The 27,985-nt window shown below is 36.5% G+C and overlaps 1 protein-coding gene across 1 annotated transcript; it reads right to left on the bottom strand.

Annotated features, from left to right (window-relative positions):
- Positions 1 to 34: 34 nt before the first annotated feature.
- Positions 35 to 27,500, bottom strand: LOC134742266 (mucin-2-like). Its single transcript, XM_063675300.1, has 11 exons — positions 27,423 to 27,500; positions 8,719 to 8,778; positions 8,144 to 8,353; positions 7,599 to 7,688; positions 4,881 to 5,093; positions 4,529 to 4,720; positions 3,306 to 4,146; positions 2,804 to 3,225; positions 2,338 to 2,463; positions 2,028 to 2,222; positions 35 to 1,862 (listed from the first exon to the last, which is right to left on the bottom strand). The coding sequence occupies exons 1-11, from the start codon at positions 27,448 to 27,450 to the stop codon at positions 850 to 852; spliced, it is 3,390 nt and encodes a 1,129-aa protein (XP_063531370.1). The 5' UTR covers positions 27,451 to 27,500; the 3' UTR covers positions 35 to 849.
- Between the last annotated feature and the right edge of the window lie 485 nt (positions 27,501 to 27,985).

The raw sequence follows: 27,985 nt of genomic DNA, 5'->3' as shown, positions 1-27,985 counted from the left end.
ACCTCACTAACTTATTTAGCTTAAGTATTAATTTACAGTAGGTCATTATCAGTATAGTTAATCTCAGGACATTTATATTCCTAATATTATTCTAGTATTAGGATTCAGAAAATTATTCTTGTCTGGATAGGTAAATATATATGAATCAAATAATGGTAAACTATTTGTTATTGTACTTTTTATGCTTTTAGCACACTGAGAGCGCGTGTGGTGTCGTACATAGTTATAATTTCATTATTAATTATGACATCTAGGCCGCACTTTATATGTATGAAAGCTACTGAGTCTATTTACGTATGAGATCATTTCCAGAGGCTATAAATGCAATAATGTTCGCTAAATAAATAAAACTTTACTATCAACTACAGCTGGTCACTGTCGACCGTACTCTTTGTACAAAAATGCCCTTCCCCTTTCCATTTAAATAATGCATTGGTTCCCCAACTGATAAAGAAGTTATAATTTATATAGTTACTATTCAGACCAAAACGTCGAAAACGTTCATTGCTGATAATGATACTTTTTTTTAATACCACGTCGATGACAAACAAGCATACGGCCCGCCTGATGGTAATCAGTCACCGTAGCCTATGGACGCCTGCAACTCCAATGTGTTACATGCGACACTGTCTATTTTGCAGAATAGAATCTGACAGACATTTTTATTCTTTACTCTTAGTTATACGAGCGAAAATTTAATATTTCTTCCCATTTATTCGTACCTGAAAGGCATTAAGCTTAAAACCAAAAAAATATTTAAAATAGACTTACTAAACTTATGCTTTTCAAGTACGAATATTCTTTATTGTTTTTCAGTTGGGGACAGCAGTAGGAAACATCGCTAGATTCTCAACAAGCGAGTGGTCGGCAGTGCACACCGAGCTCCGTGCAGCGACACTCCTGACAAGGCGTCGACAGCTCTGCTATAATCCTGCCCACGCGGTACATACGGCCATATATATTACATCCAGCCAGTTTCAAACCTCCCACTCCAGGCAACACATTCGCTGAACCTCGTTCCGGAGACGTTTGAATCTCTTTTCTTGTAGTAGTTGTTGGTTTCTGTGTCGTTAGCTTTGGGGATACTGGTTTGAAGGGTAGAGGGCGCGGTGTCGGTTTTCTTATGGCAGTCGCTTCTCCAAGCACCAGGTGGTCTATCCTGTTCACAGTGTTTTGCTGGAAGGTCTTCTTCGGAGGCGCGTAGGGGTAAGGATAGTGGTGAGACATAGGGACGAACGGAGCTACGGCCGGCTTAGGTGGTTCTATGGAGCTGGTTGGTTGCGGAGTGGTGGTTATTTTAATCGTAGAGGTTCTAGTAGTAGAGGTCGTTCTAATCGGAGGTGGGGTTATTTTACTAGAAGTTGGAGGCATTCTAGTAGGCAGTGCTTTGGTCGTTGTAATAACAGGTTTCTTTTTCTGAGGTGCAGCTGTAGTTGCATCGTAACTGTCGCTGAGTAGAAGTTTCAGAACGCTGCCAAAGGAGAATCCTTCGTCGTCGTCTTCTTCTTCGTAATCTTGAGAAGAAAATTGTGTTTGATTGATCTCATGTTCAGGCGCTGCAGTCGAAGTTGATGGAGAAGTGAATATAGCTTCAGTTGATGATGGTGTGTTTACAGTTACTAGCGTAGTGCTAATATTATGTTTATAGTTATTAGCTATTTCACTTACAACTGTTTTAGCTACTTCATTAGTAGAATTTTCAATTTCCAGATTAGGAACCAATGCAGCTTCTATCACTGTCTTATTTTGTGTTGTAATTTTGTCAACTGATTTGTTTGCATTTTGATTTGTACTTTCACTAGGTTTTACTAAAATCTTTTCTGTAGTCGTTGTGGTTGTTGTAGTAGGTGTAGTTTCTTTTTCTGCAACAAAATATGGGTGATTTAGTAAGCTATGCCGTTTTGTTTATCACCATTGCAGTAACATGATAAGAGACAGAAATATTTAAGTGGTGTATTTATCGACATTAACAATGATAAGAGACAGGAACATTTAAGTGGTATTCGCTTAAAAATGGTTAATCTTACGTTCAACACAAACAAGTTCACCACAGCAGACATCTGTCGTGGAAGAGTGTAGCTCGGGGTTGTAGTAACAGCCGTCGGGCGCAAGGCAGGCACGAGGGCTGCAGTGGATCTTCCCCCAGGTGCAGGAGCACACGGAGCACATCAGGTCCATGGTCGTGCCGTCGGGCACGCGGTGCCCGTCAGCCATTAAACAACCTAGAAAATTTTATGAATGAAGTAGGCGGGAAACCTAGAGTATATTGTCATATTCCTGTAATGAAATAGTTAAAAAAAATATGTAAAAAAAAATGAATTATATAGAAATAGGTACCTTTTACTGTATCTAGTTGCATTGAAGTGGTCAGATGTGGCTGTGGCACAGAAGGCGCGGAAGGTGTGCTAAGATATACTGCATAGTACTCGTCAATAATTCCCGGTCCTTTTGGTATAAATCCACCTGAAACCAGGAAATACTTTAGTTAAACATGGAAAAGTTTTTTTTTATTGTCTTTATTAAATACCTTTATTGTTTAGAGATTATGTCGCCCCATATAATCAACATAAAATCACAATTATCTACAATTACTAAGGCCTATATAGGCTAACAAAGGTTTCCACGTTCACAGTCCCCAAAATAAAATTATATGACAAAGGCACACGTCCAAGTGTGCTTTCACTTTGAAGTTGTGAACTCATAGTGGAGTGGAAGCACAGACTCCTGAAAAAAGCTACATGTTGTGTGTGTACCCGGACAGGGAACATGTTAAGTTACAGTAAGAAAACATCTGATGGTGTACCTTCAGTCTCAATGGGAGGCGAAAACAAGTTGATAGACGGTGTTTCCAGTTTGAACGTGGTGCTTGTACTTGGTATTTTGGTGACAGCTTTGTTAAGTTCCAATGTGTGTGATCCCAAAGAAGCAGATACTGCATGTCCATGCAGTAAGTTATTATTGGCGGTGGGGTAGTCAGAACCAGTAATGTCAACTTCGTGACTTAAAGCGGGGTATTGTGACGTGTCAACCTTCTCTGAGGTGAAGACTGGGTACTGCGTAGGATGGTAAATATCTTCTCGTCTTGTGGCGAATAGATTATCTTTGCCTTCTGAGGTTGGGTAGTACACAGGGTATTTGTCCTCTCTCTCGAGTATTGGATATGTGAGCACTTCTTTTGGAGACTCTTCGTCCACAACGGCATCCGCTGCTACAAATGGAATGATCCTGAAAGTTAAGAATAAATTGAGAATTGTAAAATTTGTAATCTAGACTTTAAAGGCAGCGACGATTAAAGTTTTGCTTACTTTAAATTGGGTAGAGATGGAGGCAGTGTGGGCTCAGCATAATCGAAATCAAATTCATTAGTTTTCTTCGACATATTGGAAACCGAAGATAGTTCAGTTGGTACTGCAATCTTTGACACACTCGAAATTGACGGTCCTGAAGTAACACGGGAAGAATTGGTAGACAGAGAACTAGTCACGTTGATGGTAAACATCTCATTATCATCAAATTCTCCGTTTACACTTCTGTCAGTTATAATATCATTAGGGTTGAAGGTGTGGCTCTCTATATTCCCTGTCGTTAGGATTGGTATTCGAGGTTGCGCTTCCATCTTTATTCTTTCAGTGTCGTTGACTGTCAAATTTAAAGGCAAGGACGTTGAAGAAAGCTCTGCTGTACAGTTGATGGTTCCATTAATAACAATTCTGACTGAGCCTTCTGGTTGTTCTGTTGAAGTCGTGTCTGGTAAATCTTCATGGTCATCCAAATCTTCTGGTTCGGGTAAATCCATTGTTGAAGTTTCAAAATTAGATCGGACTAGCTTTTCAGTGGTACTGACAAAAGTCGTAGAAGGCAATTCAGTTGTTGAGGTTACATTTTGGACTGAGTTCTTAGTGGTGTTTGCTTGTAGTTCATCAGTTTTTCTTTTTACTTTGCTTGTGCTGACAGGTGCTTTTTCGGTAGCTAATGTCGTGGGAGAATTTGTTTTAATACTTAAAATACTTGTATAAACTGCTTTTGTTGATGTACTAGCAGGGATTGTTGATGTTTCAACTTTGTTTGACTCGGACGTGTGAAGTGAGCGGTCGTCATTCCGCACTGATATAAGTGAATTGCTGGATAGCAACGGATGAGATTTATCTGAAACATAAATTAATATCCTGTAGCATCAACAGTGGCGGATTTGCAGTGTTGGCCACCCTAGGCCCCAAGCCCTGTAGTAACTACTAGCCGCACCTTTCTCAGCACGCATCATATAGACTGCCGGCTTGCTACCGCCCTAGGGCAAACCCGCCACTGAGCATGAGTACTGCATAAGTATCAAGGCAACTTTTCTTACTCTCTCAGTCGCCATCAAAAATATCTGTAATTACTTAATTGAAATATGTATTTGTTAATACCTTATATAATAAGCTTTGCTCTGATTTTGATTACATGAAGTAAGGCATCGAACTCAAAATACGCTGAAGTCTCACAAGTATAAATCTGAAAATATATTTGCGTAAATTAATGTTTGTATTACCATGTTCACAGTGGTACTGATGAGGGCAGCACTCGCCAGGCCGGAGGAGTGGCTTGCAGCCTAATAAAGGCGGTGCACATGACAGAGGCTGGCAGCGCACTGCACCGTGCAGGCAGAAGCATTGGGTGCAGGCGCGTTCGGCTGACGTTATGCGCTCGCCTTCTTTGTACCACGTGTCTTCTACCTTGCAGTCTGAAATGAGCGATTGACTGTCTTACTGATGTCAACACAAGAAGCTGGGACCAAATTATTTGTTTAAGATTTTTAACAGTCAAAGTTTTTGTGGACCCCTGGGGGCCCTGGGAAAGTCAGAAGATCGCAAATATCCCAACAATGTAAAAAATTAATTTACCGTGTGTTCCATGCGCTGGTGGTTCATGTGAGCAGTAGTATCTTTGAGGGCAGCACGCTCCCGGGGGAGGCCGAGCGACACATCCTCGCGGTGGTGGTAAACATGTAGGCCGCACGCAACGACGCGCGCCGCCCAAACAGAAGCATTGCTCGCACGCCACTCCCGGCGCGAGCGCTGATCCTGCGCCGAACACAGATCCGCCCTCCACGCACGCTGGAAACCGAACTGGACGGTCAAGGCACAGTTAAACTAGTGGTCTCAGTAAAAAGGTTCGCGGATCTGGATAAAGTGCTGCTTGCACGCCATTTGCGAAAGGATCGCTAACTGTTTGAGGACATGTATACCTAAGTATTAGTACGATTCGCTGTACGCCTTCGGTACTTTAGCGGTTCGCGAATAGCGCAGTGTATGGAAAATTCGCTAGCTCAATATACTGATCATAAGAAGGTAGGTAAATAAGACTCAATACCAGGCTAGTGTAATGAGAAAGAGCAGTCTATTTTATACGTATTCCTAAAACTGAGTGACTTGTAAAATGTATTTTATTTTACCAATAAAGATCTGTTTATCTGAGCAGAATTGGTACCTAAGAAGTGAAAGGTATATTACAGACCACGGAGTAGGATGGAGATGGCAAGTGGGCGTTCCCGTCTATCCGACAGTTAGTAGCGACCGACTCACTTTATGCACAGACTATGCTCAGTTGTTGTGTAAACTTCATGCTCGAATGACATTCACGTAGTACGTACGCTCGTCTAACAAAAATTGATAATTAAATTTAAAATGCCGTATTGTGCAGTATTAAGCTGCAGAAATCACAGCGGTTTAAAAAATCTTTCACGTGGAGGTATTTCCTATCACCGGTGGTTATTTATTTAAATATAATCCAATAAATACGAAAAATCTGTTTATTTTGCATTATTTAGGAATGTTCGTTAAGTAAATCTATATTTTATCAGTTAGAACTTAGAGTTCACAATCCTTTGTCACTATTCTTTACGTTTATCTGGAATATTCGCTATCCTAAATGTCAAATAACTTCGCTACTCAGATGCTGCGCAATGTCGATATTTATATCGATAAAGTTAAAGTTACGATATTTCAAGTTTGATGTTTGGTTTGGTAATAAATTATTATTTTAGACACGTTTCTAATTATTATTTGGGATAATCAATGTCTTAGTAAATATGGCAGCTCTGGTCATCAAGCACTAAGTTAAGTCGGGGTCATTTCATGGCAACCTTTCAAACCTTCGTATTCCTTTACATATGTTTTGTTTTTTACACCCATCATATTTTCATCGTTAATATAATTAGACTAGGTACTTAATGCACTTATGCGTACAATGCATACAATGTGCCATGAATAAAAGTTTTATATTTTCTATTTCTTTATTATTAATTATTGTAGGTTACCACAAGATGCCGATATTAAAAATAAATGGATCAATGCTACTGGGCAAGAAAATTAGTTTCCGCAAAAATATAGCACCATTTGCTAGGAGCATTTCTTAGAGAAAGATTTCTGGGGATAAAATTGCCATACATCTCATCTAGCGTCCACACGCAACTTAGTTACTAATTTAGTAATTATTAGTGACATTCGGGCTCACTAAATTAATAAAAAGTGTTCCGTACCACGCAAACTAGCGTCAAATATTGGAATTTTGCCGCCCCCCTTCCTGATTTGATAGGTCACAATCTTACAATCAAATCAAGTGGGATCGATGAGCCAGTTTCATGTATGCTTTCAGACCATACAATTAATTTGACAATTTAATCAGGTTGTCCCGTCTAGATTGGCCTTAAATGCTGCTACAAGTAAATATATTGTTAAAGACGAATACTTACCTATGTAAGTAATTGCAGATTTGTGATTACAAAATAACAGCAATACCGAGTTAATAGACCTTTAAAGAACTATGATTTTATCTGTTTGACTTTAAGATATATTTAATGTTCACATTAACAACCTAGTTGGTCAATTAATAAGAAACAAATTTTTAGTTAGATATTTGTTGTACTGTACTACATATTATTTTTCATACAATCACGATTATCACTACCTATATTATAATCATAAATAAAGTATCATCAAAATTAGTTAAAACATACGGTAATGAAATATCAATACCTAACTGAACACACAAATATCGATAAAACACTCCGATTACACTGTCCCCTCCCTATATCGTCGAATGGAAAGAAGTTCCAACGGTTAGCTACTCGCAGGCGTGTAGAGATCTCGAAAGCACCAGTGTAACGTGACCGTGAGATCCGTAACAAACCATGCGTAATTAGACCTTACTTATACTGGTTTTTTAGCCCTTTTCTCGCCTGTAATAAGTAAGTGATTTTAAAATTATATAAAATAACGCCATCTGGTGTTGAGTAGTTGTATTAGGTGAACGTTGAGCGAGCTTTTGTGAGATGAATGAGATAATGAAAGAGTCGTATGTCATATAGCTTTGACATTATATTTTAAACCGTCACTCATGTAGCCTACAGTTGATATTCGTTCGAGAAATGTCCACCGGTAATAACCTTTTGGTATGGAAAGTTGCTACGAATCAGAGCAATTTTGTAAGTGTGTGACATATTTTAACGTGGCTATGAATGTGTGAGTTTAGCGACACTGGTTTTCATACTAAATAGGAGTCATTTCACATCCACTAGTTTATTAATTCGTGTTACAGACAGATAATGTAACGTTATTTACCATGTCCGACTGACGAGATGGAAGTTGTCTCCGAAAAGTCTTCGTCTTCGAACCGCGCTGATGCGCCAAGCTCCATCAACTTCACTCCATCTGAAATCCACAAAATATCTCATTAGGTAATAAAGAGGATAATAACTATAATTACGATTGTAACTAGATATATACCTAATACATAACAAAAAGAAGTATATTGTAAGTAGATAGAGTAAGTCCTAGTCCTACCACAACACCATAACTGAAAACTATGAAAACTAGAACTTTCGCGTCGTGATTGCGGATGTATCTTAAGGGGCCCACTGACTATCAGTCCGCCGGACGATATCGGCCTGTCAGTTATAACAAAAATTTGACAGTTCCGAACAACTGACAGGCCGATATCGTCCGGCGGACTGATAGTCTGTGGGCCCCTTTAGGATATGCTAAATAATAATAATAAATCTTTCGCATGGGACTAGCCAATGAGCTACTAACCCAAACCCTCTAGCAAAATATGGAGTCCTATGTTCAGCAGAGGCACGTATAATAGACTTAAAATGATAACATACCTGGACAATGCAATTCAGGACAGCAAGACCCCTTCCTATGCAGCACATGGCACCTTGGCGGCGGGTCCGGAAGCGGCGCGCACGCTCTGCGCGCGCACGCAAGCACGCCCCGCGCGCACGTGCAGCGGAGGCAAGCAGTACGCGTGCGAACAGGCGCGCCGGCGGCGTGCCAGCGGCCCTCGTGGTAGCAGCCCCCGGGGTCTAGTGGATCTGGAATGAGGTTTAATTCTTATAAATCTTAATACCAAAATTATAGGGTTAGGTTGGGACGACTGACGAAACTATCATTATAAGTTTGTCTTTTTGAACGCTCACTTTTTACAAGGAACCAACTCGAATAACAAATATATATCATTATCAGCAATGTTGGTCCAGCCGATATAAAGGAAGAGTTTAGCGACAAACATAGAGGATTATTTAAGTATTTAGAGATTTACTCTTTCGCTTCGCCAAAGGAAAACTAAAATATATGTCTGCTATTCTGACTGCTAAACGTGCTAACGCTAACCTTCACCGGTTGACTTAGTTTAGTATGATGAAGAAGGAGATATGAGATTTAAGATACAAATACGTACCTATAGCTCGGATGCTGCGGTCGGTATAGTTAAATCTAGCAGCATAAACTTGAAATAATTCTGAAATATAAAAGCACATTTTATTAGAAACTGACAGTATAGTATCTAAGAAAGTTAATCAACAATCATAAATGGGTAGATCAAAATAGCTTGCATAAAATGGCAGTTAAATATGCTAGAGGAACCTATAGAAGACAGGAAGGTAGTTGATTATAACTTATTATCCTCTTTATTGCCGTCATAAAGTATTCTATTTATTAATACGTTCTATTTAGGTAGTTAGGTTTTCCGTCAGAAAATTGGAAAAAAAAGCTTCTTAGCAAAAGCCTTAACTTGATATAAAGAATAAAAATATCGATAAACTCCAGGTTCGGATTTTTGTAATCAGTACGTTTACATTACAAATGCCAATTAATAAATACTGACAACAAATTTGACCGACAGCAAAATCAACAACTAGCGGAAAAAAGGTACATCTGAGTGTTCATATCTTTTGAATAGTTATGTGTGGTTATGTCTAAATAGAAATATATTCGTTAGGTACCTCTATATAACCATTATATGCAGATTTTTGAAATTCAATAATCGCTGATTGCGCATAAAAACATCCCTTTATCATTTCCGTGCTCATAAACTTGATTTAAAGATTCCTGTTAATTCCACAGCAAGAAAGCATTTAACGCGCAGAACTGTCCCGTGTTTTCCTCGGGCGCGTGGGAACGCCGTGAATGGACCGTAACAGTTCCCGCCGTGCGCCCATTGACCAGACGATACACACTAGTCACATTCTTATTTTACAAATCTGATCTTGATTTGATATTGCTCGTAGATCACGCAAACATTAATATCGCGAATACCTACATAGGTATTGACCCGAGCCTAATTAACTGACACCACAGCGTACCTATACCTACAAAATGTTTTTTTACGTACGAGGACAACTAAGTGAAACTACAGTATATACAATACAATACAAATCCTCTCTATTGCACAACCTCAGAATAAATGTACATGGAAACACAAATAATACATGAAGACAGAAGTGACAACAGGCGGCCTTATCGCTAAAGAGCGATCTCTTCCAGACAACCTTTAGGTAGTGGAGAAATGACACAAATAAATTAACCAATTAGGAGGTGCAAAAACCTAAGTTAAAACTAAATAGCATTTGAAAAAATACCTTTAAATGTTTAAAATTCAAGTCTACAACAATAACTACACAAACTACAATAAGACACTACATATACATACACATGATACACATTCATTCGTATAAATTTATGTCATGTGTGCATACGAGTATAGCCAATAAAGTGATCGATTTCCATAGTTTGATGAAGCATTTTGACAGTTGTGTTTGTTAGAAAGAGACAAAATTTAAGAGAGGTTTGCAAAATTTTATGGATAAGGGTATGGATGGTATAGAAAGGATGCCAATCTCTTATGGCAAAAGTGACCGCTTTCAGCTTTAAATAATAGTTCCTAATCTCTCCGGTGGCGCTAGTTAGGCTCTGTGACATGAGTATAACATGTAAGGCAACAAATAACCCGACCACATTACGTAGGTTGTTTTTGGTAGTATTTCGGTGTATGGTGGCGCCGCCTAATTACTGTTTTTTGATGGACACTTTTCATACATAGAGATTTGGCTCCTTTATATAGTCTCCATGGATAAGGGGTTAAGTAAATACTGAATAGTAATATCACATTAAGATCAGATTAGTAAAGTTGGAACGCTGCTGGCCACAGGACTGGCTTGGCAGGTTTAGTCGCTAGTATTTGTCACCGGTAACTTATGCTTATACGAGAGTTGTTTGCTAAGTGCATGTAATGAATGTGCCATTTTATGGATTTTTAATATTGGCAGGGTTTTATGGGTATTTAATGTCAAGTAAGGCTTTAGAACTTGAATCCTACAGCTCTGGCCGTAATTTATTGAACACCACATGTATGCACCTATTACCTTTCTTCAAAGATGATTCAAGTAGACCTCAAAACATGCGGGAGCTCCTTTAGAACTCCAATCATACAAATTTTTATCTTTTATTAAGTACCAACATTTTTGAATAGAATTTAGAATAAGCACATCCATTTATTAAAGTAAAAACTCGACCTATTTATTGCCCATGGCACTTTCGCTACATTTATGTACAATTGTTTTACGTAAAGTAAATTCATTCTTACAACTATAACTACTCTTATTTGCACCCTGCCGGCGATTCTCATATTCTGCAATAAGATAAGTAGACCCTAGGATACAAATGATTGATTGTCGTCCAACCAGTTTGACACCCAGCCTTTCGCGATGATTTGTTCAAATTATTGGCCAGAAAATTACGCCTTGCGGCCGGAGACAAAGGGCCTGGGAACTGTCAGGCAAAGGCAAAATACATTGCAGTCATGGGTTCTTGGGCTGGAGGAATTATGATTAAAGTATTATTTGACTGATTGTTACAAGCAAAGATAGATATAACTCCGTAATAGATGGATACAATCTAAGGAAAAAACGTGCCTCGAGAATCACGAAAATTTGATTCTCGATCAGATGGCACCACTAGTTTTGGCCTACACTCGTATAGAGGGCGTTGACTGTTTCGTTTGTTATTTATAATTTTAACGCATACCAGTGAAAGAACATGGGTCAAAATCATATAAAAATAATTAATGCAAATAAAAAAGTCATTTATCCACATTTAAATACATTTTATCGTATTTTTATAAATATTTATTTTTAGTTTTAAAGTGTGTCGACAGATGGCAGTGAATTTACTGGGGTTACAAAATTTACTATGACCAAAGATAGATATAACTCCGTAATAGATGGATACAGTCTAAGGAAAAAACGTGCCTCGAAAATCAAGAAAATTTGATTCTCGTTCAGAGGGCGCTACTAGTTTTGGCCTACAGTCGTATAGATGGCGTTGACGGTTTCGTTTGTTATTTAACAATTTTAACGCATATCAGTGAAAGAACATGGGTCAAAATCATATAAAAATAATTAATGCAAATAAAAAAGTCATTTATCCACATTTAAATACATTTTATCGTATTTTTATAAATATTTATTTTTAGTTTTAAAGTGTGTCGACAGATGGCAGTGAATTTACTGGGGTTACAAAATTTACTATGACAGTACCGCTCTAGTATAAGTTACTCTATGTTACAACTGTTGCAAATGGGCAACACAGAGCGTCTAGTTGAGCATTTATCAACGCATCGAGTTGAGGTGAGGTTTAAAACTAGTTAAGTACCTAAGTATTTATATAGTACTTATAGTTTACTTCCTCTTTTTTGATTTAAAAATTAATAAATTTATTACAAAGTTTTCCCGTATTTACTCTGTTTAAACTAAGCATTTGGGCTGATTATTTTGCAGTTTTTTTAATTGTCTATGATCGTATTGATCTCACTAGTCATACAATTTGTTTTTGATCGCCATGATTAGTCAATCTAAAAAGTTTTACAGTTATAGTTTACTTATTTTAAAAGTTCATATTGTAATTCAATTCTTATTAACATGAATAATTTCGTCGCAAAACCTAATATTTATCTTAATTTATGAATATAATAAAATGCAAAGAGGATATAATAGGATAGAGCGGTAGTGTCACAGTATGGTCATAGTAAATTTTGTAACCACAGTAAATTCACTGCCGTCTATCGACACACTTTAAAACTAAAAATAAAGATTTTCAAAATACGATAAAATGTATTGGTCCGAGAGCTGGTGGAAATTTGGAGTAGGTCCTTGAGGCAAGCTGAAAATTTACTTGATGCTTCTCCTATCTTACCCTACCTCAGCACTACAAGTCTGGCTGCAGGGTAGCGGGTCTAAACCAACCTATAAATTTTTAAAGAATTTTTTTTTTGGTGCCCAAAAAAGGTTCTTGAGGCAATCTGTAATTTCTACAAGTGAAAATTGAATATCTAAATAGTCATAAAAAAATTATGCCAGACGATTTGGCCGGGTCTTTAACCTTGCCAGACGCGTGCAAAATATTTTTTCAAAAAATTCAAAAAAGGTTCTTGAGGCAATCTGTAATTTTTACAGGTTAAAGTTAAGTATCTAAATAGTCATAAAAAAAATAAGCCAGACGATTTGGTCGGGGCCTTCTACCTGCCAGACGATCTAGAAAGTTACGTATGGCACTTACTCGCACGCAAAATTAAGTTTGTTATCCTGTATAAATGTATGCTAATACAAAGTTATTTTTGTAGTGCAGTAAATTAAAGGTAAAAGGTACAAATTAGGATGTACGATGTGATTGTGATTATGAATATTTGTATATTTATGATAATTATGTACACTGAGTATTAGTAGGGATATAGTAAATGTAATATGACCGAATTTATAAGAATGTATTGTAATTTTAATAAATACATGTACAATTTAAATACAGAATAGTAATGTGTTGTAATTATTATAATGTGTGAATTTGTTATTTTATTATTAATGCTTGAATAATACAAATAATAATACAAATATGATGATGATGGTGATTGTTTCATGTACTCATAGGTTATTCAGTGTGTGGGGTAAAAGGGGGCGAGAATTTTATTATTTTTGCGCTACTACGCACGGTTTAGAAGCTAGAGCCATACATATATATTTATTTTTCGTTGTTTTTAAATTTCATAATTTTTGCGCTACGACGCACGGTTTAGCAGTTACAGCCCTATAACGTTTTTTTTTTTTTTTTTTTATCATTGTGTTTTTTATATCACTTATGGGTTCCTTGAAAGAGAACGAAAATTTGATTGTTTTTGTGCTACGACGCACGGTTTTGGAGATACAGCCCTATAAAGTTGTTTTTTTTTTCTTTTTGGTATTTTTTTATATTAACTCCTAAAGCTTTCCTAAAGGGGAGGAAAATTTTGATTATTTTTGCGCTACGACGCACGGTTTAGCAGATACAGCCCTATAACGTTTTTTTGTTGTTTTTTATTATTATTGTGTTTTTTATTTATCACATGGGTTTTTTAAAGGGGAACGAAAATTTTATTTATTTTACGCTACGACGCACGGCTTAGGAGATACAGCCCTATAAAGATATTTCTTTTGTTTTTTTTTTTTTAAATATAAATTAAGGATCATATCTAGAGGGGAACGAAAATTTTATTATTTTTGGCGACGCATGGTTTAGGAGATACAGCCCTATGAAGATTTTTTTTTTGTTTTTATTTTAAAATATAAATTAAGGGTTACCTAGAGGGAAACGAAAATTTTATTATTTTTCGCTACGACGCATGGTTTAGGAGATACAGCCCTATAAATTTATTTTTCTTTTGTTTTCTTTTTTGATTTTCATTGTGTTCTTTATTATATTTCTTTGGGGTTTTTTTAAAGGGGAACGAAAATTTGATTTATTTTACGCTACGACGCACGGCTTAGGAGATACAGCCCTATAAAGATATTTCTTTTGTTTTTTTTTTTTTCAAATATAAATTAAGGATCATATCTAGAGGGGAACGAAAATTTTATTATTTTTGGCGACGCATGGTTTAGAAGATACAGCCCTATGAAGATTTTTTTTTGTTTTTTTTTAAAATATAAATTAAGGGTTACCTAGAGGGAAACGAAAATTTTATTATTTTTCGCTACGACGCATGGTTTAGGAGATACAGCCCTATATTTTTTTTTTCTTTTTTTTTTCTTTTTTGATTTTCATTGTGTTCTTTATTATATTACTTTGGGGTTTTATAAAGGGGAACGAAAATTTTATTATTTTTGCGCTACGACGCATGGTTTAGTAGATACAGCCCTATAAAGATTTTTTTGTCTTTTTGGTTTTTTTTTTCAAATATAAATTAAGGGTTACCTAGAGGGGAACGAAAATTTTATTATTTTTGCGCTACGACGCATGCTTTAGCAGATACAGCCCTATAAAGAATTTGTTTTTTTTGCGTTTATTTTAAATATAAATTAAGGGTTGCTTACGCGGGAAAGAAAATTTGATTATTTTTGCGCTCCGACTAAAACAAATTTCAGCTGTTTAGCCCGTTCGCATGAACACAGATGCCATGTTTACATTAAAATAAAAAAATACTCAATTTCGTATGAAATTCCTTTAAGCGAGGTTTAGACTAGCAATAACTTGCATGCAATTTTCATTACATTGCGGTATCTGATAAACATTTTGAATGCAGTTTACCTTAGTAGTCGGTAATGTAACGTAAATTGCATGCAAGTTCTTGCTAGTCTAAACCTCGCTTTACAGTTCTCTCTAGTTGCTCCGCCCGAAACGTGATACTTTGAAGGCTGTTTTGACGCACATGAGGACGATATTTCATTGCATGTCAAGAAAATTAAACGATTAAAAACGATTATCGTTCCAAAAACTTGTTATTTAACTGTACAGCGAATAAAATAATTTAAATAACTTATAGTGACGTCACAAAGTTTGTGACTCCCTCACAACATGTCACATTTTCTTGACCCCCTCCCCCCTAAACGTGTGATGTAATTAATTTTATTTCATTTATTCATTTATTTCAATCAACTTAGGATCATAATACATTACATTATAACATTACATAAAATTATTATATTACAGTTAAGATTAAAATTAAAATTAAATTAGACTAAAATTATATTAAACCCCTAAAATAATTAATTAATTATTTAATAAATTATTTATTATTTAATTATATTATATGATATATGAAAGATGAAAAAAAAATCATGAACACAGCCATGCACGCCATGTTTACATTAAAATAAAATAAAAATATTTCCCGGCCTAGGCCTTCGTCATAACTAATGAACTACCCATGTATCTACAATAGAGATACAGCTGGACATATTGTCGCTAATTTCATATGTACTATGCCCACACCCTATTCATACCCATAATTATCATAAATATATACTCACAATCACATCGTACATCCAAATTTGTACTTTTCTATCTTTAATTTTCTGCACTACAAAATTAACTTTGTATTAGCATACATTTATACAGGATAACAAACTTAATTTTGCGTGCGAGTAAGTGCCATACGTAACTTTCTAGATCGTCTGGCAGGTAGAAGGCCCCGACCAAATCGTCTGGCTTATTTTTTTTATGACTATTTAGATACTTAACTTTAACCTGTAAAAATTACAGATTGCCTCAAGAACCTTTTTTGAATTTTTTGAAAAAATATTTTGCACGCGTCTGGCAAGGTTAAAGACCCGGCCAAATCGTCTGGCATAATTTTTTTATGACTATTTAGATATTCAATTTTCACTTGTAGAAATTACAGATTGCCTCAAGAACCTTTTTTGGGCACCAAAAAAAAATTCTTTAAAAATTTATAGGTTGGTTTAGACCCGCTACCCTGCAGCCAGACTTGTAGTGCTGAGGTAGGGTAAGATAGGAGAAGCATCAGGCAAATTTTCAGCTTGCCTCAAGGACCTACTCCAAATTTCCACCAGCTCTCCGTCTATATTTAAATATGGATAAATGATTTTTTTTATTTGCATTAATTATTTTGATATGATTTTGACCCATGTTCTTTCACTGATATGCGTTAAAATTGTTAAAAACCATACGAAACCGTCAACGCCCTCTATACGAGAGTAGGCCAAAGGTAGTGGCGTCATCTGATCGAGAATCAAGTTTTCGTGATTTTCGAGGCACGTTTTTTCCTTAGACTGTATCCATGTATTACGGAGTTATATCTATCTTTGTAAAATGTGAAAAGCTAATCGTTTATTCTACTTTATACGGCACATATGTACAAAACTTGTTGTCCACAGTGTTTTGTTGTCCTTATCCCCGCGTGGGTGGTCCTGCACTGTCCCGCGACCTCAAAATGCGCGTGTGGGCTGCGACGGTGCGCCGGCGCATCGGCCATTTGTCTGCGAAAACGATAACTACCGTACGCAATTTACTGCCTGTTTTTAGACCTTATATAATTGAAATAAGGGTCATGAATGGTTAAAGTTTTTGACAGTACTCCTTTAGTTGTCATAAAAAATTTAGTGCTACTTTGGGTTTCTTCTTGGTGGTAGTTAAGGACTTCATTTTAAAAATGTATAGGGATTTGATTGACTAATTTAGTTTTTCTTTCGGGATAGCCGCCTACAAGAAGCTACACATTTTGTAAAACAGGATATAATACAGGTTACTGTTGTTGTTGTTACATACACATACAACTAACAAATTTATGGACCATATGTTGTCTCTCAAATGAAGAAATTTAATTTAATTTTAATAATAAAAACTGCGCTTTTTGGCTATCGGAGCTCGGCCCACCGTTCTAACAACTTTCCATCTTTTCTTCTTTACATCTATGGCAAAATTAATAGATAGACATCAATTTACGAAAAACAATAACCAACTGAGCTGTGAAATTGTCTATGTATTTCATAATTACACTCCTTCTTATCTCTCTTCAGCTTTTATATCAAGCATATAATAAAATATGTATGACTCACCCGCGCTTAAGTTGCGTTTCCACCAGAGTTGTGCGAGGATGCTTAGCGAGGGATTTGTTTGTTAAGAATAAATAAAATATTGCTTACTAGAGCTGCGCTGAGCTAGGACAGTTAAAGGAAGTGATCCTATTGGTTCTTAACGAACTTATCCCTCGCTTCGCATCCTCGCACATCTCTGGTGGAACCGCAGCCTACACAACTCAGGAAATCTTACCAACTCAAATGGTGAACAATCAAGATTGACCTTCTGGTGTGAGGCGCGTGAATATAATTTATTGTTCACATTTCCCGGCCGGATAACTGTTCCGTTCCCATGCCGGCCTGGGAACGGAGAACAAAGCCTGGGGCGGTTGACCACTAGCTTAGGCAGAGAACTTCTTAAATTCTTAATACAGTGGAGCATAGATGACTTTAATCTTAAGAGGATAGTGGAGCACGGCTTTTCCATATAAACTTAGTAGAAGTCTCCATTGTCCTCGGTGAATATTGGCTTTTTGGAAAATATTTATACACCATAACCAGAGTTAGGTCATTTTTAGGGTTTCGTACCCAAAGGGTAAAAACGGGACCCTATTACTAAGACTCCGTTGTCCGTCTGTCCGTCCGTCTGTCTGTCTGTCACCAGGCTGTATCTCATGAGCCGTGATAGCTAGACAGTTGAAATTTTCACAGATGATGTATTTCCGTTGCCGCTATAACAACAAATACTAAAAACAGAATAATATAAATATTTAAGTGGGGCTCCCATACAACAAACGTGATTTTTTTGTTGTTTTTTTCCGTAATGGTACGGAACCCTTCGTGCGTGCGTCCGACTCGCACTTGGCCGGTTTTTTTATACCACGTCGATGGCAAACATGCATACGTCCCGCCTGATAGTAAGCAGTCACCAGAGATTATTACATGCGCGTTGCCGACCCTTTAAGTAAATTTAGTATAGTCTGCATTTTCTCAAATGATTTTTTCGCCAAAGACCCTAATCTGTTAAACAAAAGCCTTTGTTCCTTTTGTGCGTGCGCGAGCCCATTGTTGGTGAGTGCGTGACTATAAGCAGTTATAATTGAGTCGCTTAACTTCAAGCGTGGGTAAATCCATCTGTCAGATGCGATTTTGGTATTTAAAAGGTAATAGGGTAGATATTTGCTGAGAGAGTCGAATGAATTTATTCGAGTTTGAAGTAAGCGACACAATTATAAATGCCGAAATTGGGTTAAAAATTTAAAACTTGCCGTCATTAGTAATTAAGTCGGCGGAAGCGAAAAAAAAGCTCATTCCATTGTTTGTAGAGCATTAGCAGTTTTGGTAACAACCTAACTGTCTGTAGAAGTTGAGGAAAATGCTGATTTTAAATATAGAAGGGGATAATGAGAAGTTAAATATGTACAGGCAACTGAAGTGCCTTAGGGTTTTAGGTACATTTACATTTTATAGTATGGTATGCTCAACACATTCACGTCTTTTCAATAGACATATAGTTAGACCAAGAAAAGTCTGCAACGATTTTGATAGGATACGCAGTGCAAGTGTTATTTAATACGTCATAATTTCATAGAAGTGCGGGATTAGTAGAGGCTAGACTGCAGAGCCTTGAACACCGTAGAAAGGTAGCTTGTTTATCGGTGTTCTACAGGATACATTTCGGGGAGTGTGCGATGGGATTACATAATTTAATCCCCCCATCTCCATTCTGCCACCGTGGGACTAGACGCGGACTTGCGTTTCACCCTTACGTCGTTACTCTGCCACTGATTCGTACTAAGCGCTATGCATCCAGCTTTATCATGCGAACGGCTAAGGAGTGGAATTTACTTCCTGCAAATATATTCCCAGTCCACTATAACTTGGATCTTTTTAAATCGAGAGTGAATAGACATCTTTTAGGTAAGCATGATCCATCCTAGACTGCATCGGCACTTACTATCAGGTGAGATTGCAGTCAAATGCTTGCCTTTTTGTAATTAAAAAAAAGAGACGTTTAAAATAACATTTGTACTGCGTGTGCTATCAAAATTATTGCAGACTTTTCTTTGTTTAACTCTAGTATGTATTTTATTATATAATGTTATTTATGTATTTTATTTACTTTTGGACATTCTGGTCAAAATGTTATTGTGCATTCAGTAAGTTTCTCTATCTAATTTGAATTCTCCTCTCATCTACTCGAAGGTGATCCCTTATAGGGATAAGTTCGCCTTTGTACCTCTATTTCTGTAATTTTTTAATCGCAAATTTAAGAGAATCTAAAGCAAATTTTTACTCTGCACCCTTACAGGCGGATCTCTTCTTCTCAGCATGTTTACGTCCACATATGCCTCTTTCATGGCTTTCCAATGTGTTCTGCACGCAATGTGTACAGGCGGATATTTTTTTAGTATTTTAGGACTCAAGAAGAACGGTATATACATATCAGTCGTTAACTTTTATTGTATTGTCCACAGAAGTGACCTTTTTTTTAAATGTGTGTTGCTGTTGACTCCTTATCTTCTTGTCTCTGTATAATAGGTATATCGATTATTTACTCATCATTTTGCATTTTATATATGCAGGTATGCAGGGTAAGGATATAACTGAAAATACATGAAAGTCGGTCATGTTTTCGTGAGTTTTTTTCTATCAAACCAACTTTAACTTTTTAAATTTTTGGTTTGCCTTTCAAATATAGTCTAGTTTCAGTAGGAATTTTTCCGTGGCATTTTTAATTGATATGACATGTTAAAATTTAATATAAAAACTGCTATTTTGCGTTACTCCCCTCCTAACCGTTCATGTATTAAACATTCTCCAAACATATATTACAACGTAAGCGAAGTAGGTATACTATATATATTATAATGAAAAAAAAAAACTATTTGTGTCAGGTTACAATCCTGTGAAGCTACCCGTGGCAATGACTATAAGTTTTTTCCTTGCGCATAATTACTATTAACAGTCCCCGGCAAGCTCGGCCGATTTTTTCCTTGAAGTTTCGTTCTCATTTTAAAACTACGTGTTGGATTGTATTGAATTTTTGCACATACAATGACATGAGGTATATCTAGGTCTGTAATTAGTCTATATAGCTCCATTTTATAAAACAAACAAAATAGAGCAAAAACAAGTTTTGTATGAAAAACTTAAAGTCGCTGTATTTTTTTAACTATGGTATCTGAAGCTACATAAACTAATTACAGACATAGATATACCTTATCCTATTATAAGTACAAAGTTTCAGAGCAAACTAGCTAGTCGTTTTAAAATGAGAGCGGAACTACGTTTGTATGGAGATCCGAGCTTGCCGGGGGCCCTTAACATATGGTCTATTGCCGCTTGCCGCCATTGTAGTACGAGTAAGTAATATAAATGCATCAATAAATATTCATTTTGTTATTAATGTGTTCGAACAAAGTTACTGAAATTAACGTATGCATAGAGCATAACGATAAAAAAGTATATAATAGTAATAAGAAAATACCTATTGTGTAAGAAAAGTATGATACATAGTTCTATGCTTTACAGTACCTATATATAAGAAGTGCCGATTAGTACATCACCTCACCACCTGCACTCACACGATCTCATACACCTACACACACAAATACACACTCACTCACTCACACACACACACACACACACACACACACACACACACACACACACACACACACACACACACACACACACACACACACACACACACACATATACACATTTAATGTAGATAAAATTGTATTAGCTTAAGTTTTCTTTCTGCTTTTGTTAAACAAAAACTACTTGTTGCTACGGAGGAGCCCCTTCCTGATACAGGTATAATATACTTAAAACTATTCTGCAAGAAACGACAAAAAATCACGTTTGTTGTATGTACCCACTTAAATATTTATTTTATTCTGTTTTTAGTATTTGTTGTTAAAGCGGCAACATAAATACATCATCTGTGAAAACTTCAACTGTCTAGCTATCACGGTTCATGAGATACAGCCTGGTGACAAACAGACAGACGGACAGTGGAGTCTTAGTAATGCGTCCCGTTTTTACCCCTTAAAAGAAAGAATTAGGCTGTGAATTTTAACGTGTAACGTGTAATTAAATATACTTTAAAAAAAATTAACTGCCACTTTTTCATGCTATCACAACTATAATTATAGTTATTTGTTATACAAGGGTGCAAAGTTGTATTTTACCCGCGAGTGTTTCAACACACGAGAAGTAAAATACATTTGCGCCCGTGTGTAACACAAAACTTTTCACCTCACTATAGCGAGGAAAGTGCAACATCCACAGGCGTTAGATCATCTTCATCACTGGAATCACTCATTTCTTTACGATATTATAACAGAAAACTCTGGAAGTTGTGTATTTTTACGCGAGTCGGTGAGAAAAGGTTTTAAGTACTTAAAAAAATTGTTGACAATGTTGACATTTCTGATGTATGAAATGTCAACGATGCGTTTTGAAATTGCATCGACTCAACTTGTGTGTTCAGAATTATATTTAACATCATTATAAAAAACAAACGTTTCTTATGGAATTTTAAGGTTTATGAGTTAAAATCATTAAATAAAGCTAAATTTGGTATTTTTTATTAGATTCTCAAACCATTTATTTAATGATAATTAATAGCGAACGAACCATTATCATGAGCGTTTTACGTTTTGTTATCTGTCAAGCTACTTAAACACGCTCTATCCAAGGTCAAATTACTTTCCCCACTAGTGGATAAAACGCGTTTTTCCCCGCTTGTATTGAAGGATAAACGACAACTTTCCGAGCTAGTGAGGGGAAAAATATTATCCAATTAAGACATGTCGTTAAACACAAAAACACAAACATAGAACTCATTCAAATTGTTAATTTTTATTAGGTGTTTAATTAAATATCACATATCACATGTCATTCTCTAAGTATGAATATCGTAAATTCATATCACATTATTAGACCATCAACCTACACGTACTTAAATTAGTATGCTGTATTCCGGTCGGACAGACGGACAAACATTTACACTTGTCCACCCAGACCCCAGTTGCCGCGCCGAAAATAATGTAACGTTCTTGTTCCAACGACTTAACTACTAATTTGGAATGATTTCTGGTTGATTAGATGACTAGGTAAGTTGGTTGTGGGATAGCGGGTCATGATATTAGCATACGGTATGAAAAGTGACGGTTTTCTATGGGATTTGTGCCTTATTGGTTGACGCAATGGGCTTCACGTAGTAACAATCATCTCAGGCCATAGACAGTATATACAAGTAGTTACAGACGCGCCACCGAGCGACCGGGGGTAAGAGAAAGAATATTCATATAAAATTTGGACAGCATAGGATTTTTTCTCTTTCACTTATAAATTTCGGTATTTCGAAATCGCCTCCTACCTATGATGCCACCCGATCGGTGATAAGGACAAAGCGTGGCACTATTTTCTCTTTCCTTATAGGAATCGCAATAAGACTATCTTTGTGCCAGGCCCTTGTCTCAGGCCTAGTCGTTGATAGAAAAGGCCAATTGAAACATATTAATAAATAATGTATGGAAATAGTCACATGACTTTTCGTAGCATCTGTCATCTCGATACGTTCGTTTTAAGTGTCAAATATGTGTTTCAAGAGGAATTTGCATTCAAAGCTTAATTATTTTATTAGGCAATGATTTTGTGCAGAATAGCACGCAGTTCCCTAGTTAGCCCGATCCAGTGATCTCGATTTTCCTGCAGCTCGGCGAGTTTTCTTATTACACCAAACCTAATAAGAAAACTCGCCTCTCTAGGACACATTTAATTTGACATATTTTTTGCAAAGCTTAGTACTAGCATAGAGTAACTTATACTAGAGTGGTACTGTCATAGTAAATTTTGTAACCCCAGTAAATTCACTGCCATCTGTCGACACACTTTAAACCTAAAAATTAAGATTTATAAAAATACGATAGAATGTATTTAAATATAGATAAATGATTTTTTTTATTTGCATTAATTATTTTCATGATGTTGACCCATGTTCTTTCACTGATATGCGTTAAAATTGTTAAATAACAAACGAAACCGTCAACGCCATCTATACGACTGTAGGCCAAAACTAGTAGCGCCCTCTGAACGAGAATCAAATTTTCTTGATTTTCGAGGCACGTTTTTTCCTTAGACTGTATCCATCTATTACGGAGTTATATCTATCTTTGGTACTAGTAATACCATGCAGTATTATGGCCTAGGTTTTTATGACTCCTGCCGAAAATATCTTGCACATTGTAATATTATTCAGTCAGCCTAAATAGCTAAACGCCAGTATTGTCAGTTGCTTAGCGGGAGGCATAATTATGCGGCTCACAGTGAATAGGATCGACCCACATCGAGTGTCATTGCTTTACTTTAATGTCTCTGTTTGAGCCCACGAGTCCTGCTACTCGCCTAGTTGAGCTGACTCACTGTTTAACATTATACACAGTTGCTCAGTGTCATTTATGGCAAATATGTGGGAAAACTAGGTTATTTGCGCATGAAAGTTAATGCGTTGCATATCCGTCAGTCCAACAAATCCTAGTCCTTGATTTGATTACGAGTGTAAGGTGTCAACAGGAGTGACATTTCTTGCGCCGGCGCCGACGCCGATTCACTCGCCATTAGCATAAACTGAATGAATAAGGCATTTGTACTTGTATGAATACAATAGCGGTCTTATTTTGGGTATAATACAGTTATATGACACTCGATATTTTTTTTAAATTAGAAATACAGTTTCTGACGATCATAAGTTACAATGGAAATACAGGAACACTCAAATCCTGATCTTGTTATAACTTTTTGTATATTATTTAAGCTGTAGGTATTTATTGTATTAGTAACATAATGCTTAATGTCATTTACTTCTTTTGTCCGTCCTCCCCTCCGTTTTGAACTGTTATAATATTATTACGAGCATCATAACTTATTTTTTTGGCATCAGCTGTCAAAATACCTACCTTAAGCTTTCAATAAGGTTTATATTTTTTTGCTTGTTCATAAATGAAAACGATGTAGATTTTTGAATAACGACCAACCAAATAAGTCAGCGGTTTTCTGTGTTAGGTAAAGTCCGTGCGGAAAGGAAAGAGTCGTAGAATAACATTTAAAACTTTCGCGGTTTGAACACAAATTAAATCACATTTAGAAACGGGTCTATCGCGAATTTATTTTGTTACCTTTATTTACCGACGTTTCGACACAGGTTCCACTGGTCGTGGTCGCGGCTAACTGACGTCCCAGCAAAATGTCAAAACAGAGATTTGTGTGACTACCCCACGAAAAGTGCATTTAAAGTTCGAGGTTTAATGTCAAAACAGAGATTTGTGTGACTACCCCACGAAAAGTGCATTTAAAGTTCGAGGTTTAAATGCACTTTTCGTGGGGTAGTCACACAAATCTCTGTTTTGACATTTTGCTGGGACGTCAGTTAGCCGCGACCACGACCAGTGAAACCTGTGTCGAAACGTCGGTAAGTAAGTAAGTAAGTAAGTAAATATTCTTTATTGCACCAAAATTATACATTTTACATACATGTAAAACTACAAAGAAATATTTAAAGAAAAAATAGAACCAGGTAACAACAGGCGGTCTTATCGCTAAAAAGCGATCTCTTCCAGACAACCTTTGGTCGGTAAATAAAGGTAACAAAATAAATTCGCGATAGACCCGTTTCTAAATGTGATTTAATATGAGTCGTAGAATGTATTGGATCCCATACATTTCACGACTAAGTATTCGATCACTAAACAAAAGTTAAGCAACGCAGTGCGTCAAGTTCAAAGTTAAAGAGCCGACGCTTTATCGGTTGGATCTCCGACGCGACGGCAAAAACGAAATAAACTTACATTTTGTTAGGTCAGATATTATCAGTTACAGACTGACGAAAATTCTCGGTTACGGTGTTGGTTTCTGACTTTATTTCTTGAGATTTACTTCACAAATAATAATTAAAAATATTTAATTTGTAAAGACAATGCCATGCGTTTGAGATTTATGATTAGGTTAGTCACGTCATGACTCAGATTTTACAATGATTCTTTTTGCATATTTGAACCAAATCGTTTACTTTTTAATAGTTTAATCCAATTCCTTCAACATGTCCACTGCAGAATTTTGTTTTCGTGAGAATTTCATATCATTTAAAGCCGGATTTCAACTCAAAAAGAATATCAAGTCACATTTAGAAACGGGTCTATCGCGAATTTATTTTGTTACCTCAAAAGAATATCATCAAAAAACTTTCCATAGCCAAAATGAACACCATAGAGTAACTTATACTAGAGCGGTACTGTCATAGTAAATTTTGTAACCCCAGTAAATTCACTGCCATCTGTCGACAAACTTTAAAACTAAAAATGAAGATTTATAAAAATACGATAAAATGTATTTAAATATGGATAAATGATTTTTATTTGCATTAATTATTTTTATGATTTTGACCCATGTTTTTTTACTGATATGCGTTTAAATTGTTAAATAACAAACGAAACCGTCAACGCCATCTATACGACAGTAAGCCAAAGCTAGTAGCGCCCTCTGAACTTGAATCTATTCCAATAAAGGCAATAAAGGTACTTTAGTTTTTTAATTAGATTTTAAAGCAGTTGTATTTAATGTTTGTGTGGTAATTCCATAGATTCTTATAAATATTCTAATGTGCATTTATGTGTTTAAAAAAGCCGTTTACCCCTTTGCAAAATAGTTGCCATTCTCAGTTCCTTACAATACAAAAATGACCAATTCAAAACTTCAACTTATTCAGCTGCTGAGCCTGCTGACACTTCCTACGAATATATTTTATAACCCGTTTATTTAAGCTCTGATTTAAGTAAACGATGTTTTATTCATCACCTGGTTAAGTATGAATATTAAGTTAATTTGTTACGCGTATTATGCAGATGGCGGATAAAAGGCGCGGGCGCAGCGCGCGTTGAACTCTTTGCTAAGCGGAAGATGATCGCGAGGTAAGAGATTAGATTTGGGACCGCTTGCGATTGGGGAAGTACCAAATTTTTATTGCTCCGCACAAAACCTTTTTTATGGGATCACTTCGATTCTGCCGATAGGTTAAATATACCTGAAAACGCACATATGCGGTTTTCTCAGAGATTGTTCGACGTAGAAAGCTAAAATTTGGAACTTTAATACTGAACTGCTAAACTGCTGATGAGCTGATAAGTCATAGCTTTGGGCAGGAGCACCTGAATGCCAGCTTGGACCCTTCGACTCAGTCCAAAGGCGCGCTGTACGAATCGTCGACGATCCCAAACTCACAAGCGGTATTGAACCTTTAAGTCTAAGAAGAGACTATGCCTCCTTGCGTGTGTTCTACCGCTTGTACAATGGGCTGTGCTCTGAAGAATTCCTCTGACATGATGCCAACGGCCGCTTTCTATCACCGCACCGCTCGCCGTCGGCAGGGTGTTCATCCTCACACCCTAGAATCTAAATGGTCGCGTACTGTGGTTTAAGAGAAATTTCCTCCCGCGGACGCGTCGGCCATGGAATGAGCTCCCTGCCGAGATTTTCCCGAGGGGCTACAGTATGGGGTTCTCCAAATAATATATAGATGTTTTATTTTGGATTGAGGTTCAATTGCTGCCAAAACAAAAGTCGAGTCTGTTAATTAAAATTTATCAATAATTGTGAGATAAACCTGGGATTATAAGCAAGAAAGGTTACTTAAAATATTCAGATGTTTACCTGATGAACGGGCTAAATAAATATAACTTATATTACACGTTTATAAAGATCTCTTAAGAACTTATATGTAATTAAATGTGCAGTAGATAGGTTAGGTAAGTTACGAGCAAATTAGGTACCTACTCCTCACATTGAACTAAAGAAACTCTCACATATATGTCAGTATAAGAATAACAAGAATACCTATACAAATAACAATACCTAACTCACAAAGGATCCCTATAACAACACTTCGATTTCTTTTCACAAAAATAGCATATCAACATACCATCGAGGACCGCCATAAAGCTCATCTTAAACACGCATCACAAACAAATCAGCAAAACCTGGCGTTTATCGATATTTTAAACCGATCGATATTTTATCCCATCGATATTTCAACCATAAATCGCGGCAATAAAAATGGGCCTTGCATCCTTCGCGTATATCACAGGGTCATTGACCGAAGGATCGAAGCATATTCAGAAACCAATAATATAATACCAATACCAACATCACGGTCGCACTTATGTAACCAGCGCAGTAAACAGACAAAGTACAAGACAAATTTGAAAATTAGTTTCTGAATACTCCTCGGTATGAAATGAAATTGATGTCCTGCTACCTGCGCAGACGATGATCGCGAGTAGCATGGCGGCACGACCGTCGCGTCTCGCGCACGCGCGTTTACTGACGCGATCTGCGAAACTTTCATGAAAAACTTTGAAGCTTACAATGTTGCGAATTCGTGACGTTTATCGGGACAGGCTGTTTTATAGGGTTGACGCTGGACATATTGGATTGATTAAAGAACGGTTTTGTTGAATAATGTGCTAATTGAGTTATGATAATAAATATAAGCCCATCGGATATACTTGTACTTGTTATTGTTTTGTGTTTAAGCACTAACCTCCCGGACGCTTATCGAAGCACCCGCGGTATTCACTAAATACAGACTATTATAGATATGCAGTGTTAATAAAAAAGGGAATTAGATTAGTCGTTCAAAATATAACTAGGTGTCTCAAATCTTAGCTCTCATAATACAGCCCGAAAAAAAACTGGTTTTTTTTTCGGTATAAATTAAACGTAGATTACTTAAATCACATAAAATTAACTACAAATGTACATTTTACCCAATTGCCTGCTATATTATATAATTTAATTTTGTCATGCATCTTGGTAATG

Source organism: Cydia strobilella, chromosome 6 (assembly GCF_947568885.1).
Source record: "Cydia strobilella chromosome 6, ilCydStro3.1, whole genome shotgun sequence".
NCBI lineage: Eukaryota > Metazoa > Arthropoda > Insecta > Lepidoptera > Tortricidae > Cydia > Cydia strobilella.
This window is presented reverse-complemented; position numbering and strand designations above follow the sequence as displayed.